Below are 15,503 nucleotides of genomic sequence, written 5' to 3' on the forward strand. Positions count from 1 at the left end.
CAACTAATTACTAGTGCAACTAATTACTAGTGCAACTAATTACTAGTGCAACTAATTACTAGTGCAACTAATTACTACTGCAACTAATTACTAGTGCAACTAATTACTAGTGCAACTAATTACTAGTGCAACTAATTACTAGTGCAACTAATTAATAATGCAACTAATTACTAGTGCAACTAAATCCTAGTGCAACTAATTACTAATGCAACTAATTACTAGTGCAACTAATTACTAGTGCAACTAATTAATAATGCAACTAATTACTAGTGCAACTAATTACTAATGCAACTAATTGCTAAGGCGACATCCTTGTTATTTGTACTAATTTGGCATGATGAATATTCTGTGCCATGTTCTTTGTTTTTAAATTGCTTGGAAGTTTGCGATCCAAGTATTCAAGTGTTCTTAGTTATTTGAACTAAGTCCGAGACCACAAAAATCATGCAAGTAACAAGAAATATGAAGACGAACATTTCTTTTACAGACGTTTGAATTTGCGAATGTTTCACTTTTTGGTTAGTAACAAACAAAATGCTAAACATCTATATTTTGGGCATATGTTTAGGTAAATCCACCATGACTTTATACACATTATATTCTAACCAATTCGCACTAAGTATGACTTGCACACATAATAGCACTCCTGGAAATAATATACCACGTAAACTATGCTGTATAACTAGAACACCTGACCACCCCACTAAGATGCACGAAAAAGATTCTAATCAATTCCTGAACTTATCAAATAATATATGGCGTAACATTCCTTGTATAACAGGAACACTGAACACTCCACTAAGATGCATGAAACAGAAGCTCATAAATTCCTGAACTTACCAAATATTATACCGGTACCGCGTAACATTCCTTGTATTACAGGAACAAACGACCACTCCACTATGATACATAAAAAGGCTCATAAATTCCTGAACTTGCCAAATAATATACCGCGTAACATTCCTTGTATTACAGGAACACCCGACCACTTCACAGATGGAGGTCTCTTATAAAAATGAGACCGGGCAACCACAACAACAACAACAACAACTAAGATGCTTGAAAAAGCTCATCAATTCTAAAACTAACCGCACAGGTTGCTGGGTTTCAGTCTTCAGAATGGAGAGGAGCAGCTGCAGCAGAAAAGGGTACTGAGTGTAGGGATGTAGTGAACCTCCTGCCGTGGCCTCCACCAGCTGCCCCAGCGTCACCAGCGCCACCTGACGCCTCCACCCACACAGTCGAGACTCCAGCATGGCTAGCAGCAGGGGCATCACTGCGCCCACCCACGACCTGATGTCGCTTCCACTCACCTACGCATTTTGCATAACGAGATTACCAAGTGACCGAAACAAACAGACACCAGGAAATTATGTATACATGAAGGATTGCGAACTGTTCCCATAAAGAAATATTTAAAAATGAGCATCGATGGAAATTTTCCCTTCAGGCTTTAAAATACTGTATGTTAAATAATTTTATTAGCTGCGAATACTTTAAATCCACAGCTTCTTCATAACTCTTATTTCAGGAACATTGGGAATAATTCGCTATAATACGTTAATTTATCACTTTATCACTTATAGTTAGTTCAGCGGTCATAATTTATGACGCTTCAGGTCGGGCTTATCACTTGTTAGACACAGTATTTTATTTATTTTAGTGTTTCTGATTAAGATAGCTACAATGATTTACGTCAACTTCAGCCACTAAGGCTATTTTGCACCGGTTGTCGCATGTAAACATCATCAGGAAGGCGGGAGGTCTCAATTATTGAGAATTTTTTAAAACTATCAATCACGAGGCCTGTGCGCAGAAGCTGGCAAGAAATAAGCAAGGTTTGCATCTCAAGAGGTAATGGAGGACAGGTCAAAGGCAACAGAAACGAAGACATTTAAACAAGAGGTCGCTTACACGAGACGTCCGATACGTCGGCTGCCCGCTCGAGAGAGACAGAGAAGAGAAATGCAAGGAGTTTTAACAGCATAACAACTTGAGCTCACAACTAAGAACTGCTGTCAGATACTGGGAGCACTATGCTGGAGCAATTAGTAACAATGCTCCTAGTAACGTGAAATTAGATAGGACGAGCACAGACACACGTTAGAAGACACCCTTGTGTGGTCTGCTGTGAGTCTGGGGCTAGTCGTGCCCTGCTATTCTTACAGTAAGCTTAAGCTTTGAAAAATGAGTCCATTAAGGGGACCGGCTACCTTAAAATTTTCAAATTTGGCTTTTCCGGTTTTTGAACTCATCTTAAAGCTGAAATTCTGCTCTTTCCAATGGTACCACTGCCATCGCTGTACGCCAATATTTACGTTCATGACGTCTCTTTAAAGGGAAGCGGGTGGCAGAGTTCTTTAACTAATTAGATATAAAGTAATTAGCTGCTGAAATCTTTGAATATAGTTTCTACTTGAGTTGTGCTGCAGTTACATGCTTAATTTTAGCCGTTTTCTATGAATTTCACGTTTTCTATATATTTTTTCGAAAAATTCATACGAGCAAAATGTTCTTATATTTACATTTTGCATATGTATGCGAAGTTTCATGATGATCGGATAATAACTGTAGAAGTTTTTCCGGAGGGTAGCCGGTCCCCTTAAGTCAATTGGAAAATTTCCTCAATGTATATTAGTTAATTGGGAAGTAGGTTAGTGACCGGAAAGCACCAACTACTAATGATGGGGGCGTTCAATATGCTATTCCTGCGATTGCAACTGCATCTGGTGGTAGTTCGTAACTGGATCGAAGACAAACTACAAATTTCTGCAGTTTGGCAGAGAGCATATGTTTACTCAACAAATGCGAAGGCTCTAAATGAAACTCGATATTTTCGACTAGTTCTATACTAGCAATGGGGAGCAAGTAATTTAACCCTCTACCGCCTGACACGAGTTGAATAACCGGAGCAATATTGTCACAAGCCTACTTCCCAATAAGGATACGTTCTAGTGAGCGCAAAATGACTTGCACTGATGGTTGCCGCCACGTACGACAACTTTAAAATGTTCTTTGTTGCGTAAAAATGTCCTCAGGTTGCTACACTCAATATTTAAAGTACAATTTAATTTGAAAGTTATGTTACTGGAGAGTGACATACGACAGTAGAGGGTAAACTACATATTAAGGAAACTTCTGTCAGATCATTGACAACTGTGATTGGGCCATCAATATTGATAGGGAGAGAACCAGCCCATGTTTGCACCACGCACCACGAGATATTTTGGCATGTTTACATTTCCACCATCGTAAAACAACTGCTAGGTTATATTCCTGTGGTGATGTAAACTAGTAGAGTGAGGACGAACCTGGGCGAGATCCCCAACAGCAGTCATGAGGCTGACGGTGACGACAGGGTTGAGGTCAGGCTGCGTCAGGATGGGCACCACAACACTCATGATGGGCTGCACGTACTGCCGCAGGAAGCGTGGCGCCTGAGCGATCATGTGGCGCAACATGCGGGCGCTCAGCTCGCGGTTACGACCAATGCCCGTGAAGTCCAACTCGCTCAGTAACTGGAAATATTGTCAATTGTCAACATAAGTATAAAGTGGTAATATAATCGACATTTTCTTAATGCCAATAGTCGAAGACCTTACCTAAGCCTTCCACTCAGGCGCCACCAAAACCTGCGCATGCAAAATTTAGAAAATGCTTATTAATGGCTATGGTATCAACATATGTAATAACACAATGTTATATCGAGTCTATCAACTGTCAAAATGTAATTAAGCCTCACAATTTCAGCGTAGCGTACCACTATAACTCAAACTTCATGATGTTCAGAAGATAAACAAACGTGAAAGTTTATGTTCCTTCACAATCAACTTACTAGGAAAATAAAAAAATATCGCTTCAACTCTAGCCTAGTTCAAGTTGAATCTAGCCTCCTTTTCTACATTTTACTCAAGTATCCCTTCAGATCAATAACGTATTCCTTCTAGTTCGGTATTATGTGAAGCCGATACGTGAATGTCTCAACTTCAATTCAATTAAAGAACAAGAACAACATTAATATTAATCAATAAGCGCTAGCAGCATTGAGAACACCAAACCTCCGATAGTTAGCAATATCTTCATGGTAATTTTTATCATTGTGTAGAGTATACTTCCGATCATAAAGCTGTTTCAAAATAAACGATGGATTTATATGAAACTAAATGCAGTGTATGATGTTGCACTGAAAACCAAACATTCCTATCTCAATCTTGCGACAATTTTTTAACGGCAAAACATCAAAACGCAAAACATCATCTTTGCGACGGCAAAGCATCAAAATTGACACCAGAAAATCATCGCACTAACCCTGAGCAGAGTTTTCCTCAGTAAAGGATGCACATAAGCAGGGTTGATGACGGAGAGCTTGGCGAGGAGGGTGACGGCAGCCTCGCGTATCTCCAAGGACTCGTCGCTGAGCGCCAGCACGAGCGCGTTCAGGTTCTCAGGCTGCGCCATGTGCACCGAGAACGCGTCCTCCAGCGACGTCAGGGCGCATAACCGCACGTCTACGTCTGGGCCGAGATAAAAATTAATTAGTTTAAGGGAGAATATGCGAGAAATTATACATTTTAATTAAAATTAAGCATACCAGTACGTCTACGTCTGTGCCAAGATATAACTAAGATTCAGTTTCAGGGAGCAGAATATGTTAGAAATTATACATTATTAATTAAAATTAAGCATACGCGTTAATCCACAAGATGTAGCCAAAGTTGAAAATTGCTAAACATAAGAAATTCCAAAATTCAACTGGCCAATAAGTTTATATTCTTCACATCATTTCAGAGTAATGAATGGTCATTTTTTGGACATTACGTTCACTTAATATCATACAAGAAAGAACGAAGTTAGAATGTAATTAAATTCTGTACCCTGGAGTCGGCAGGTTAGCTTACCCATGTCAGTGACGCTAAGCCACAGCACGCGCGACACGTGCTCATACACAATAGCTGCATGGACGGGGTGTTGAGTAGAGTGGTCGTTGCAGAGGGAATTGTAGGGCGGGTGAGGGTGTAACGGCAGTCCTAAATTGCCGCTATCACACACAGGGTGCAGAAGATGACATATGGTGGCCACGGCCTCGAGCCGCACCTCCTTGCTGCTGTGCGATACATACAAGTCGCTGATGTGACGAATCACTTGGAGTAACCAGGGACCGGCTGAGGGAACGATTAAAGTTATGAGAATGTTTCTTAATCCATACACATTTGTGAGAGAAGCCGTGTTAGAATCAATTACAATTGTCATTAGCATGATTAACAAGAAAGTTCACTATATGATTTTAATCAACACTATGTTGCCAACACAATAAATGAGTAAACCTGCTCGAATTAAAGCTTTCTAGGACTAAGACCGATTATCACTTAGTGTAGTTTAAATAATGTGCGAGACTAATATCAGTAATGAAATTCGTGATAATAAGAAAAAAAATAACCCACATATCTAAATGTTACGATAATGCTAGTCCAAATTATTTGTGTAAACAATATTTGATCTGTAAGAAATCCAATAAAGACACGAGGTATAAACTAGTTCACATCTCACCGGTATCCTCGAAATCGAAGGACGCAAGAGTTCTGAGCGCCAGCACAACAGTGGAGACGTTCTGCAGGTCTGCAGGGGAGGGGGTGGTGGAGGAGGGCGAGGCGCCCCCTCGCTGGATCAGGATACTGGACAGCAGTTGTAGCAGGCCTTCACTGATGCCTTTCTGCTTAGTCATCAACATAAAGAAATAATGAAGAGCTAACACACGCAACCACCAAAAAAAACAGGTACGATTGTTATCTGCATCTAGAATCAAGTTATACTTTCAGACAAAATAATCAAACGCTCAAAGTCCTTGAAAATTATCCAAAAATACAGTATTAATATTGTCGTAGGTTGGACCCATGACAGTTCGACTCATCCAATTAAGGATAATTTTTCTCATTCATGAGCAGCACATTAATTAAGCAGCCAAAGGTTAATACTAACCTTCAGGTCCGGCAAGACGAGCGCCAGCTCCTGCATACAGAGCGCCAGAGTGGGCGAGAGTCCAGAATTAAGTATGGGGGTGAGTAAAATCTCGATGGCATCTTGTGCAGCATTAGCTTTGGCAGGTGCGCCCTCGATCTGGGCAGGAGAGGGCGGCGGTGGGTGATGCTCCAACGCCAGGAAATCTGGCATGGGAGGGTCGGGGCCCAGGGAGTGAGCCACGAGGCTCAGGCACACTAGGACGCTAGGCTCCACGGTCGCAGGACTTCGTTTCCTGCCTAGTGACTCCTGCGAACAAAGCAGTAAACATTAATCCTCGACTTCGAGCAGCTCGGGTAACAAATCCAAAATCTTGCAAATACTAAGATAATTCTTGTTGAAAACCTTCCTGTTACTACAATTGTATGCACATTCCTCAAAAATATGTAATTTCATCGTAGGATAGACACAGTCTTGTGTAATCCTCGACTTCGAGCTGCTCGGCTAACAAATTCAAATTCTTGAAAAATGATAAGATAATACTTGTTTAAAACCTTCCTGTTACTATAATTGTTTCATCTTAGTATATTATTTATTATTTCATCTTAGGATAGACACAGTCTTGTGTAATCCTCAACTTCGAGCGGCTCGTGATACAAATTCAAAATCTTGCAGAAAAATAAAATATTTCTTCTTGAAAACCTTCCTATTATTACATTTGTATGCACATACCTTAGAAAAACGTTATTTCATCTTAGTTAGACACAGTCTTGCGAGTACAAAGTATGTAAGATACTTTGAATCTTACAAAGATACATAGTATACCTTTGTGGGTATAGCGTTCTTGATGGTGGAGAGAATCCTGGGAACGAGCGCCAGGGTGGCGGGACGACAAGCTATGGTCAGCAGCCCCAGGCACACGAACGCTGCGGGCTTTTCCTTATCCTTGCCGTTGGCGAGAGCCAAGCAGTGAGACATGTACGCCTCCAGGTGACCACTGCACGATGTTAAATACAGCGTAAGTTCAGCACATTAACTAAGGTTATTCTAGAGATCCCAGTTGAACAATCTCATAGAAAATCTTGTCCTATTTTCTCCAACTGACGTAAATGAGTGGATAAGTTTAGTTTAGTGACCCTATGATTACTAGCGCTTCAGCTGAAAATGAGTGGATAAGTTCGCATTCAACACTCACCGTATTGGCCTTGAATATTATACAGGAAGATGGCTAGAAAATTTGTTGGGAAACCAACATATATAATACAGTGGCGTCGGCATTAAAGATTTGCAGATTCTATACAGTGCTAAGTTTTCCAAGATATCTGGGTCTAGAACTGGTAATTCACTGCTATAATCTTGCAAAATTCATACTAACCCATCCACCTCATGGATGCAACTTTTATGATGGATCTAAATCAAATTAAGCTAAAGCTGCACCGCGGTACAAAGCATTGTATTAATCTTCAGGATGAAAATCTGTAGCATGATACATCACTACATGCATAATTTATCACTAAAATGGCAATGAACTCAACTAGTCTAAAGGCGTCGATCACACATCAATAACATAACTGTGCACTCAACTGGTCTAAAATTTCCGTGTTCATCACTTATCTCAACCAATGCGAGGCAGGAGTTTCAGCAAGCTTGACTGTACCATAGAGCTGCGAATTCCTCGAAAACCGGACATCTGGTGGACAAAATGGCTTTTAATTAAATCATAATTCCCACGCTGCACATGAATGGAAGTCGTTTTATTTGAGGGCTCAGATTATTCCTGCGGCAATTTTTGTCTGAATTTAATGTTTTGCTGCCATCTCAGATCAACTCAGAGACGAGAAGAGCGTTCAGGAAAGAATGACAATGCACGAGAACTTCACATATTACTTTACTTATTGTGTAGAAAGTTATACCAAGTCCATGATTACTCACAAGATTGCAAAGGTCCGTGTAGTTGCAGTCTATCATCGTCCTAATGATGTTGCTCTCCATGGGACGGTCGCTCTCACTGAAGCATAGGAAACAAATTTCTTATCATTCTGATCAAATCAAAATCAAATGTAATCATTCAGATAATCCAAATGATTATAAAGGGATTGTACTTGATTTAACCAAACAACACCTCTCACCCAACGAAAGTCTAACGTCGAATTTCAAATTTTTAAATGAAAAGCTTTTACGAATCTGGCTGATACTTAAAAATGAATTAATATTGCTTTTTGTTATTTTACACGGGAGCAAATATCTTTGGGATATTTCTGTAGTCGATACCGGATCGTGATTTTCAAGAGCAATTGAGGTACAGCGGGCGCTTTTTTTCTGGCGGTACACTTAGGATGAAGTTGCACAAAATAAGAGCAGTATTAGGGCGGGCCTGGGGTACACTTAGGATGAAGTCGCACAAAATAAGATGGGGTACACTTAGGATGAAGTTGCACAAAATAAGAGCAGTTTTGGGGCGGGCCTGGGGTACACTTAGGATGAAGTTGCACAAAATAAGAGCAGTATTAACACGGACCTGGAGGTGGTGTGGTGCTGAGAGGAGATCACAAGCTGGTCCAGAGACTGGGACGTGGGCAGCGCCATGCTGGACGCGTTGGTGCCACGAAGCCTCTTTAGTAGTTGAGATACTCCCTCCTGTTGAATAAATGCCATCAATTTCTGAAGGGTGCGCGTTGCACTTGGTATAAAATATTGAGCAGATCACTGTATACCAAATATAGTGAATGGTTCCCAATTACAATAAAAATGCTATTGATGTTAATTTTCATTATCGTGTCAAACTATTTCGGTTTGCGAACGATCAAAAAAAATCACACAAGCCAGCAACAGAGCAAAAAATTGGAGAAAATGGTGCCTTGTAACTGTCAGTGCATTCCAGCTTGATATTGGAAGATTTATGCTTACCGGTACTGCTTAGCCTATGCTTAACTCTCTGTTGAAAACAAATTTGATTCTTACAGAAGACTTGAGTCCACAGCAAGACAATACTGATACTACATGAAAATATTACATAAAAACTTGTATGGAAACTCATGACATAGATAATTGCTATAAAGGTTGAAAATAAGAAAAGCTCCATAAACGTAGTGAATACATTTAGTAATTAAGAGTAGCATTGGACAGTTGGAATAATTTCATTGCCTTTAGTATTCCTAGAGCTAAGGAACCAATTGATATAGTTTACGTTATTTTCTATGGGATAAATTTATTTGAGAAACAAATAAATTGATTATCAGTTAGTTACACTTAAAATATTATTGCAGAAAACCAAGGTAGTTCTTCATAAATATTAGTATATCTGCACCGTAGTCCCTAAACTATAATGGCAACGTAGGAAACATTCATTTTGAAGTTCTTCAGTCTCCAAAAGGCGCACTTTCTTAGGCTGCGAGGACTGGAAGTGAGTGATGTGCCTGAGAAGACGAGTGTGCGCTTCCCATGCAGCGTTTGCGTGCTTCAGCAGGGCGCTGAGCAGCAGGAATGTGACGTGGAGACGCTCCTCGCGGGTGATGTTGCGGGGCACCGCCGCGATGTGTTCTCCGGCACGAGGGTCTTCCAAGCCTCTCAGTATCTCGTGGACACATGAAGTGTACCTGCGGCAAATTACAGAAATTCAGTGCTTATGGCTCAATTGATCTACAGATAGCAGAATGTGTGGGATTTTTACTGTCATCCAAGCAAGTTTTTAATGTCTTGAGAAATTAAAATAAAGATTATCCATTAACTTCAAAATTTGAAGTATTGCCGCAGAATGTATCATCATTTCATTATCATTAAAGTGTCATTATATCACTGACACTTAGAACAGACCTTTTAGAATTCACTCTCAATATAAAAGATCCTCACAATTCAATATAGACTAACATTCTGGTATTTTGGAAAACAATGAAACAGTTTGTAAGGTGTTAAAATTTCTTTGAATCAGCTTAAAAGTTGCACCAGTTTCCACATAAAATAAAGAAGCACCCAAAACAAAACATTTTCTCACCATTGCGGGATATTGGGTTCCTTAGACTCCCTATGAAGGCCAACGGTGAGGGCAACAGAGATGGCTGAAACGCTCTCCTCGCGGACGCTAGCGTCACTATCCCAGATGCCAAACTCCAATATTATAGCAAAGAAACGCTGCAAAAATATAACGTTTATTTAACGCATAGTCATCAATGGATCACTAGCCAATGAAAAATATAAAAAATTTCAAGCTAACTCATGAATCGCATGTAAGTCCATGAAAAAGAGTCAAGTTAACAATAAATATAGGTACTGGGAAATGTGCAAATAATATACTTTTAAAAATTAATTTTTAAAGACAACACTTCCAAAGAATCCAGTGTCTCTAGTCTTACAGATGTACAATGAATTTCTCATTAAATTTTCGAATATTAAAAAATTAATTTTTCAATTTTTTCAATATATAAAATTTTTTTAATATATAAAATTTTTTTTAAATTATTTATTCTGTTAATTGATTCATGCATTGCCTCTGACTTCACACAAGTGTGCAAAATTTCACATCAATTAGACAGGTAAAAGTATGTCAAATATCAGTTATAAGATTTGTAGCAGACAAAATTATTTTTTCAATTTTTTTAATATTGAAAAAAAAATTTCAATTTTTAAAATCATTTATATTGACATTTAATTCATGCATTGTCTCCAACTTTACACAAGTGTGCAAAATTTCAGATCGATAAGATAAGTAGAAGTGAATTAAATTTTGATTACAAGATTTGTAGCAGACAAACAACAAGAAGTGAAGTTAAAGATAAGTGTTGTAAATAATATACGTTTAAAAATTACTTTTTAAAGACAACACTTCCAAAAAATCCAGTGTATCCAATCTTAAAGATGTACCATGAATTTCTCATTTAATTTTCGAATATTAAAAAAATTAATTTTTCAATTTTTTCAATATATAATTTTTTTTAAGATATAAAATTTTTTTTCAAAATTATTTATTATATTAATTGATTCATGCATTGCCTCTGACTTCACACAAGTGTGCAAAATTTCAGATCAATTAGACAGGTAAAAGTATGTCAAATATCAGTTATAAGATTTGTAGCTGACAAAATTATTTTTTCAATTTTTGTAATATTGAAAAAAAAATTTTTTTACTTTCTAAAATCATTTATTTTGACATTTGATTCATGCATTGTCTCCAACTTTAAAAAAGCATGCAAAATTTCAGATCGATAGGATAAGTAGAAGTGTGTTAAATTTTGATTACAAGATTTGTAGCAGACAGACAGACAAACAAGAAGTGAAGTTAAAGAGAAGTGTTGTAAAAAAGGGAGTCACTCCGGTGTAGAACTCTAGTAAGAGTTTAAAAGTGTCATACATGGCTCAGGCTTCACTCACTCTGATTTGCTGATAGAAGTGTGATGGAACGGACAGGCAAAGCTCTTTCACAAGCTGGATCTGCATCAAAATTAAATTCAAATTAAACAATGCATCCTTCTAGGCAATAATTGTGTTTGTATGAAGAACCCCACTAACTAGCTTAATTTTTCTATTATAAGGAATATCGCATTTATAAAAACACCATTAGCATTTTGAAAAGCATAAAATTTTGACCAGCAATGCCCAAGTTTTAGACCTGTCAATATTCAACATTGAATAAAATCAATGTTAATATAAAGATGCAGTCTTTTTTTAAGTAAAATAAATCAACTCACACTGAGTTTTCTTCTGGTCTCATCCGTCTCTATAAATGAGAAGCATTTCTGCAGCAACATTTCCACACCCGTGGCAGTAGGCGCTCCCGACACCAGCAACAGCCGACCTAATGCCTTCACTGCCAGCTCTGACACGCCACTCTCACAGCTGCACATAATTAACATCACAAGTTACACATCTAATCATATAGAATTCCTGTGCCAGAACATCACAAAGTTAACTCACATTAGACATAACTGTATTAAAGGGCAATGGTTGCTGCAGAAATTAAAAAAAAAATGTCCACATTTACTTTTCAGCACCGGCTGAGAATCAGCTAGATGAAAGTCAAGGCAGACCTTATGATGAGATTGGTTTTATGTTTTTATTTTAATGTTTTCATTATGTGACATATAATTATTAAGTCAAGGCAGACCTTATGATGAGATTGGTTTTATGTTTTTATTTTGACGTTTCCATTACGTGACATAATTATTAAGTGAAGGCAGACCTTATGATGAGATTGGTGAGGATGTTGTAGGAGCGGCTCAGGGACTTGGTTTTCTGTCCCTCATCAATATCCATTAGGCAAACTGTAGGGCACATTAAAATGCCAACATTATTTTCAAGTGAAGAAAAAAAATCAATTTCAATTTGAATGAGAGGTATTCCTGGTCAATGTCAGTAGTCAAAGATCAAAAATATATTGCATATATTTATAGTCAGCTAGAAGAAATAGTCTGTTTGATCAACAGCATTAACTTTATTAGCTATAACTGCACTAGAATCAATCTGTTCTTACTGATAGCATAAATTGCTCCCTTCTTCTCATTAGGTTCTTTAGAGGTGACCATGCTATAGATGTGGCTGTTGAACTCATCCAGAAACGTGATGAGAGCATCCACTGAGATCTGTATTAATAAACAATTCTATTACTATTTCTTCAATTCAAATATCATACAATAAATAATCTGATACAAGAATAAAATAGCAGAAAAAATATTTGAAGTAATAAGCTATACAAATGAACTTAACTATCAGCAGTATATTATTATATGTTTAAGAATAAAGGCTAAAACTAAAAAAGTTGCATAAAACATTTTACTGAATAGAAGTCTTAGATAAACAAAACAGAACGTTTCGGGCTCTGCCCATCATCAGCTAGTAAAATACATCTGGAAATACATGGAAATCAATTTTAGTCCATAAACTTAAACCTAAATTGAATAACCAATCCAGCTCTTATCCTCTTTTGATTCTAGGTCAATAGTTGTGTTTTTTTCCTTTCTTTCCTTATCATTTTCTAAATTTATGTACTAAAATTGATTTCCATGTATTTCCAGATGTATTTTACTAGCTGATGATGGGCATATCCCGAAACGTTCTGTTTTGTTTATCTAGGACTTCTATTCAGTAAAATGTTTTATGCAACTTTTTTAGTTTTAGCCTTTATTCTTAAACTTAGAAGAGCTCCTCGAGATATTGTGAACTATATTATTATATATTATTAAAGAATTACTCACTTCTCTCAGTTCAGTGAACACATATCGCTGCAGATCATAGGCAGTGCGCACTCGTCTCTCATCATCAGCAGACTTGAGTCCCGCAAGGAACTCCTGCATGCGCCTAGTGGGCATCTTGGAAACTTGTGATGTCCTACACGTTGAATGTTAGGAAGATAATAGTCTACTCAATCATCTTACATCTCTATCTATATGAAAAAAAAAATGAATTATTGGTACAATTTCCAGTTTCAAATCACAATAACTTAAGACACATTATCTTAGTAGCTAAAACTGAACCCCACTAGCTAGAAACGTTTTGAATATTTTAAATTTTTTTTAACAATGCAAGAAACTAAAAAAAAAGTTCTCTCTTTTTAAGTAATATTCATTTTATACATAAAATATTTAATGCATTCATTATGTGGTTCTATGAATACTATGTACTATGAAAAATATACACATAGCTATGGATTATTGTTGCCAAAATTGTGAAATATAATAAACCAAACTTAGTTTTTAGTCCTGCATTTACTCTTGTTCAATATCAAATATATGAAGCATGACTCCTAGAATCCCTCCCTGCATGGTATATATATACTTAATATTGTCTTAGCAGGTTGACTTGCTATATCCAAAAATACAAGCCAGGAAATTTATTATTGGCTCATAGTGTTATATCTTTAATAAGTTGGAACCCTGCTTAAATGTATAACACATAGTGTTTATATTTAATGATTTTGTCTACCCATTCGTCATTACCAGCACATGTAGAAATCATCTACTTTCCTAGCGGCTAGCAGCAACCTACACTATCCTGCATTCCTAAACTGCAAGATTTTGCAACAAATAAAATATTTAGTGTTTCTTATTTCAAATGAAATTATAACGTTGAGCTTCAAGATTTCAAATTTATATAGTCCTAAAATTAATGACTTTGGAGCCATAATATTTAAGATTTTTAGTTACTGTTAAGCTTTAAAGAGCACAAGTAAAGAATTCATCTTCATATATTTTCATCTATTAATGTGTAGCTTTTCATCTATTGCCCAACAAGAATCAGCAACAGGCCACAATAAGTCAAATTTTCAGCGTCCCTGACATCATGATAATATGATATTCCCTAACCAAACTCTATCCTAAAATGGACAACATTGTGCAAAACAATATATACAGACTAACAGTGCATAATAACAGACCACCACAGAACCCCTCCCTGCCCCATCCCGCCGCGCGGGGTTTTCTCCACCGGAGCGGTCTCTCCCGGCCAGCCTGCTCCGGATCCTTCTTTTAATGGCCGGAATAAATCCCAACCCTGGGCCTCGAATCTGGATAATGATGTGCCCCACCTCTTCAAGGGCCTTCGATCCAACTCCACTCAGCAAGGGCCAACAATCCAACTCCACTCAGCACCATAGACCTTTGGAGGGACCCAGCTGCGGTCGTGCGTTGGCTCCAGCCACGGCTGGATCAATGACGCCGGGATCGGGCGCGGGGCAACAACAACAACAACAACAACAACAATCCTTTAGCGACCAGCTACCTTGCAAATGCAAAATACTTCAAAGCAAATGTATTAATTAGTATTTTTATAATATATTATAAATGTATTAGTGTTTATTTTACAATGAAGTTTATTGCAAATGTCATTAGTATACCATGGTGTTAAAATTCATTCAATGAAAAAACCTGACAGACATGAAACCTGACAATTCATTCAATGAAGACCTGAAAAACCTATGTCCTGAGCAACTGGGCATAGCACAGCCTGAAAGTAAAGCCAATACATTTGACCAATTAACTGAATGAGCTTCAAATGTAAATAAAAATCACCCTTATGAAAGGCGAGATATATGGAGCTTAGTACAACTAAACGCGGAAGGGATATGAACAGAGATATTTGACTATAACTCAATAATCTGTCATAAGTTCATGTTCAATTTTCACTGCCATCATAATATTAAATGATAATAGTCATCAATTAGACAAACGGCTTGCAAGTTGCAATTGCAGAAAAACCATTCAGCAACTGAAACTAAAGCCAAGTTAGCCTACTATAATGTTAAATCTTATAGTATGAAATTCTTACACACAAATATTCAGCTTTTCTTATGAAATAATCAGAAAAACAACAGTTCATTTTATGCTCTTGCCTTTTAGGTTTAACCGCATTACTGCAATCAGTAGTTCAAGACATTTTCATAAAACAAAATATTGAGATGCAGTATAATGGCAAAGAGCAATAGCAATAGGCCATCATACATTTTATCATTTGCCACATGATAGTGACACATGTCATTGCCAGTTGTGGTTAACAAACTATCCATCCATCTTACACAATTGTTTATTAGTTTTTATAAAGCTGGATAACCCTTTAGTCAGACT

General features: G+C 37.5%; 1 protein-coding gene across 1 annotated transcript in view; it reads right to left on the reverse strand.

The window, feature by feature from the left end:
* LOC108671255 (serine/threonine-protein kinase mTOR) overlaps positions 1 to 13,322 on the reverse strand; it is a 30,774-nt gene extending 17,452 nt beyond the window's left edge. The window contains exons 1-18 of the mRNA XM_018158752.2: positions 13,140 to 13,322; positions 12,419 to 12,527; positions 12,128 to 12,209; positions 11,637 to 11,784; positions 11,320 to 11,379; positions 9,947 to 10,083; positions 9,335 to 9,551; positions 8,474 to 8,592; positions 7,888 to 7,963; positions 7,576 to 7,645; positions 7,092 to 7,113; positions 6,781 to 6,952; positions 5,977 to 6,264; positions 5,548 to 5,710; positions 4,899 to 5,162; positions 4,309 to 4,514; positions 3,312 to 3,518; positions 1,090 to 1,313 (exon numbers count right to left, since the gene is read on the reverse strand). Coding sequence (XP_018014241.1) covers positions 1,090 to 1,313; positions 3,312 to 3,518; positions 4,309 to 4,514; positions 4,899 to 5,162; positions 5,548 to 5,710; positions 5,977 to 6,264; positions 6,781 to 6,952; positions 7,092 to 7,113; positions 7,576 to 7,645; positions 7,888 to 7,963; positions 8,474 to 8,592; positions 9,335 to 9,551; positions 9,947 to 10,083; positions 11,320 to 11,379; positions 11,637 to 11,784; positions 12,128 to 12,209; positions 12,419 to 12,527; positions 13,140 to 13,253 — 2,678 coding nt within the window. The 5' untranslated portion in view covers positions 13,254 to 13,322. The remainder of the gene's footprint in view (positions 1 to 1,089; positions 1,314 to 3,311; positions 3,519 to 4,308; positions 4,515 to 4,898; positions 5,163 to 5,547; positions 5,711 to 5,976; positions 6,265 to 6,780; positions 6,953 to 7,091; positions 7,114 to 7,575; positions 7,646 to 7,887; positions 7,964 to 8,473; positions 8,593 to 9,334; positions 9,552 to 9,946; positions 10,084 to 11,319; positions 11,380 to 11,636; positions 11,785 to 12,127; positions 12,210 to 12,418; positions 12,528 to 13,139) is intronic.
* Between the last annotated feature and the right edge of the window lie 2,181 nt (positions 13,323 to 15,503).

This window comes from Hyalella azteca, unplaced genomic scaffold, assembly GCF_000764305.2.
Source record: "Hyalella azteca isolate HAZT.00-mixed unplaced genomic scaffold, Hazt_2.0.2 contig2483, whole genome shotgun sequence".
Classification (NCBI taxonomy): domain Eukaryota; kingdom Metazoa; phylum Arthropoda; class Malacostraca; order Amphipoda; family Hyalellidae; genus Hyalella; species Hyalella azteca.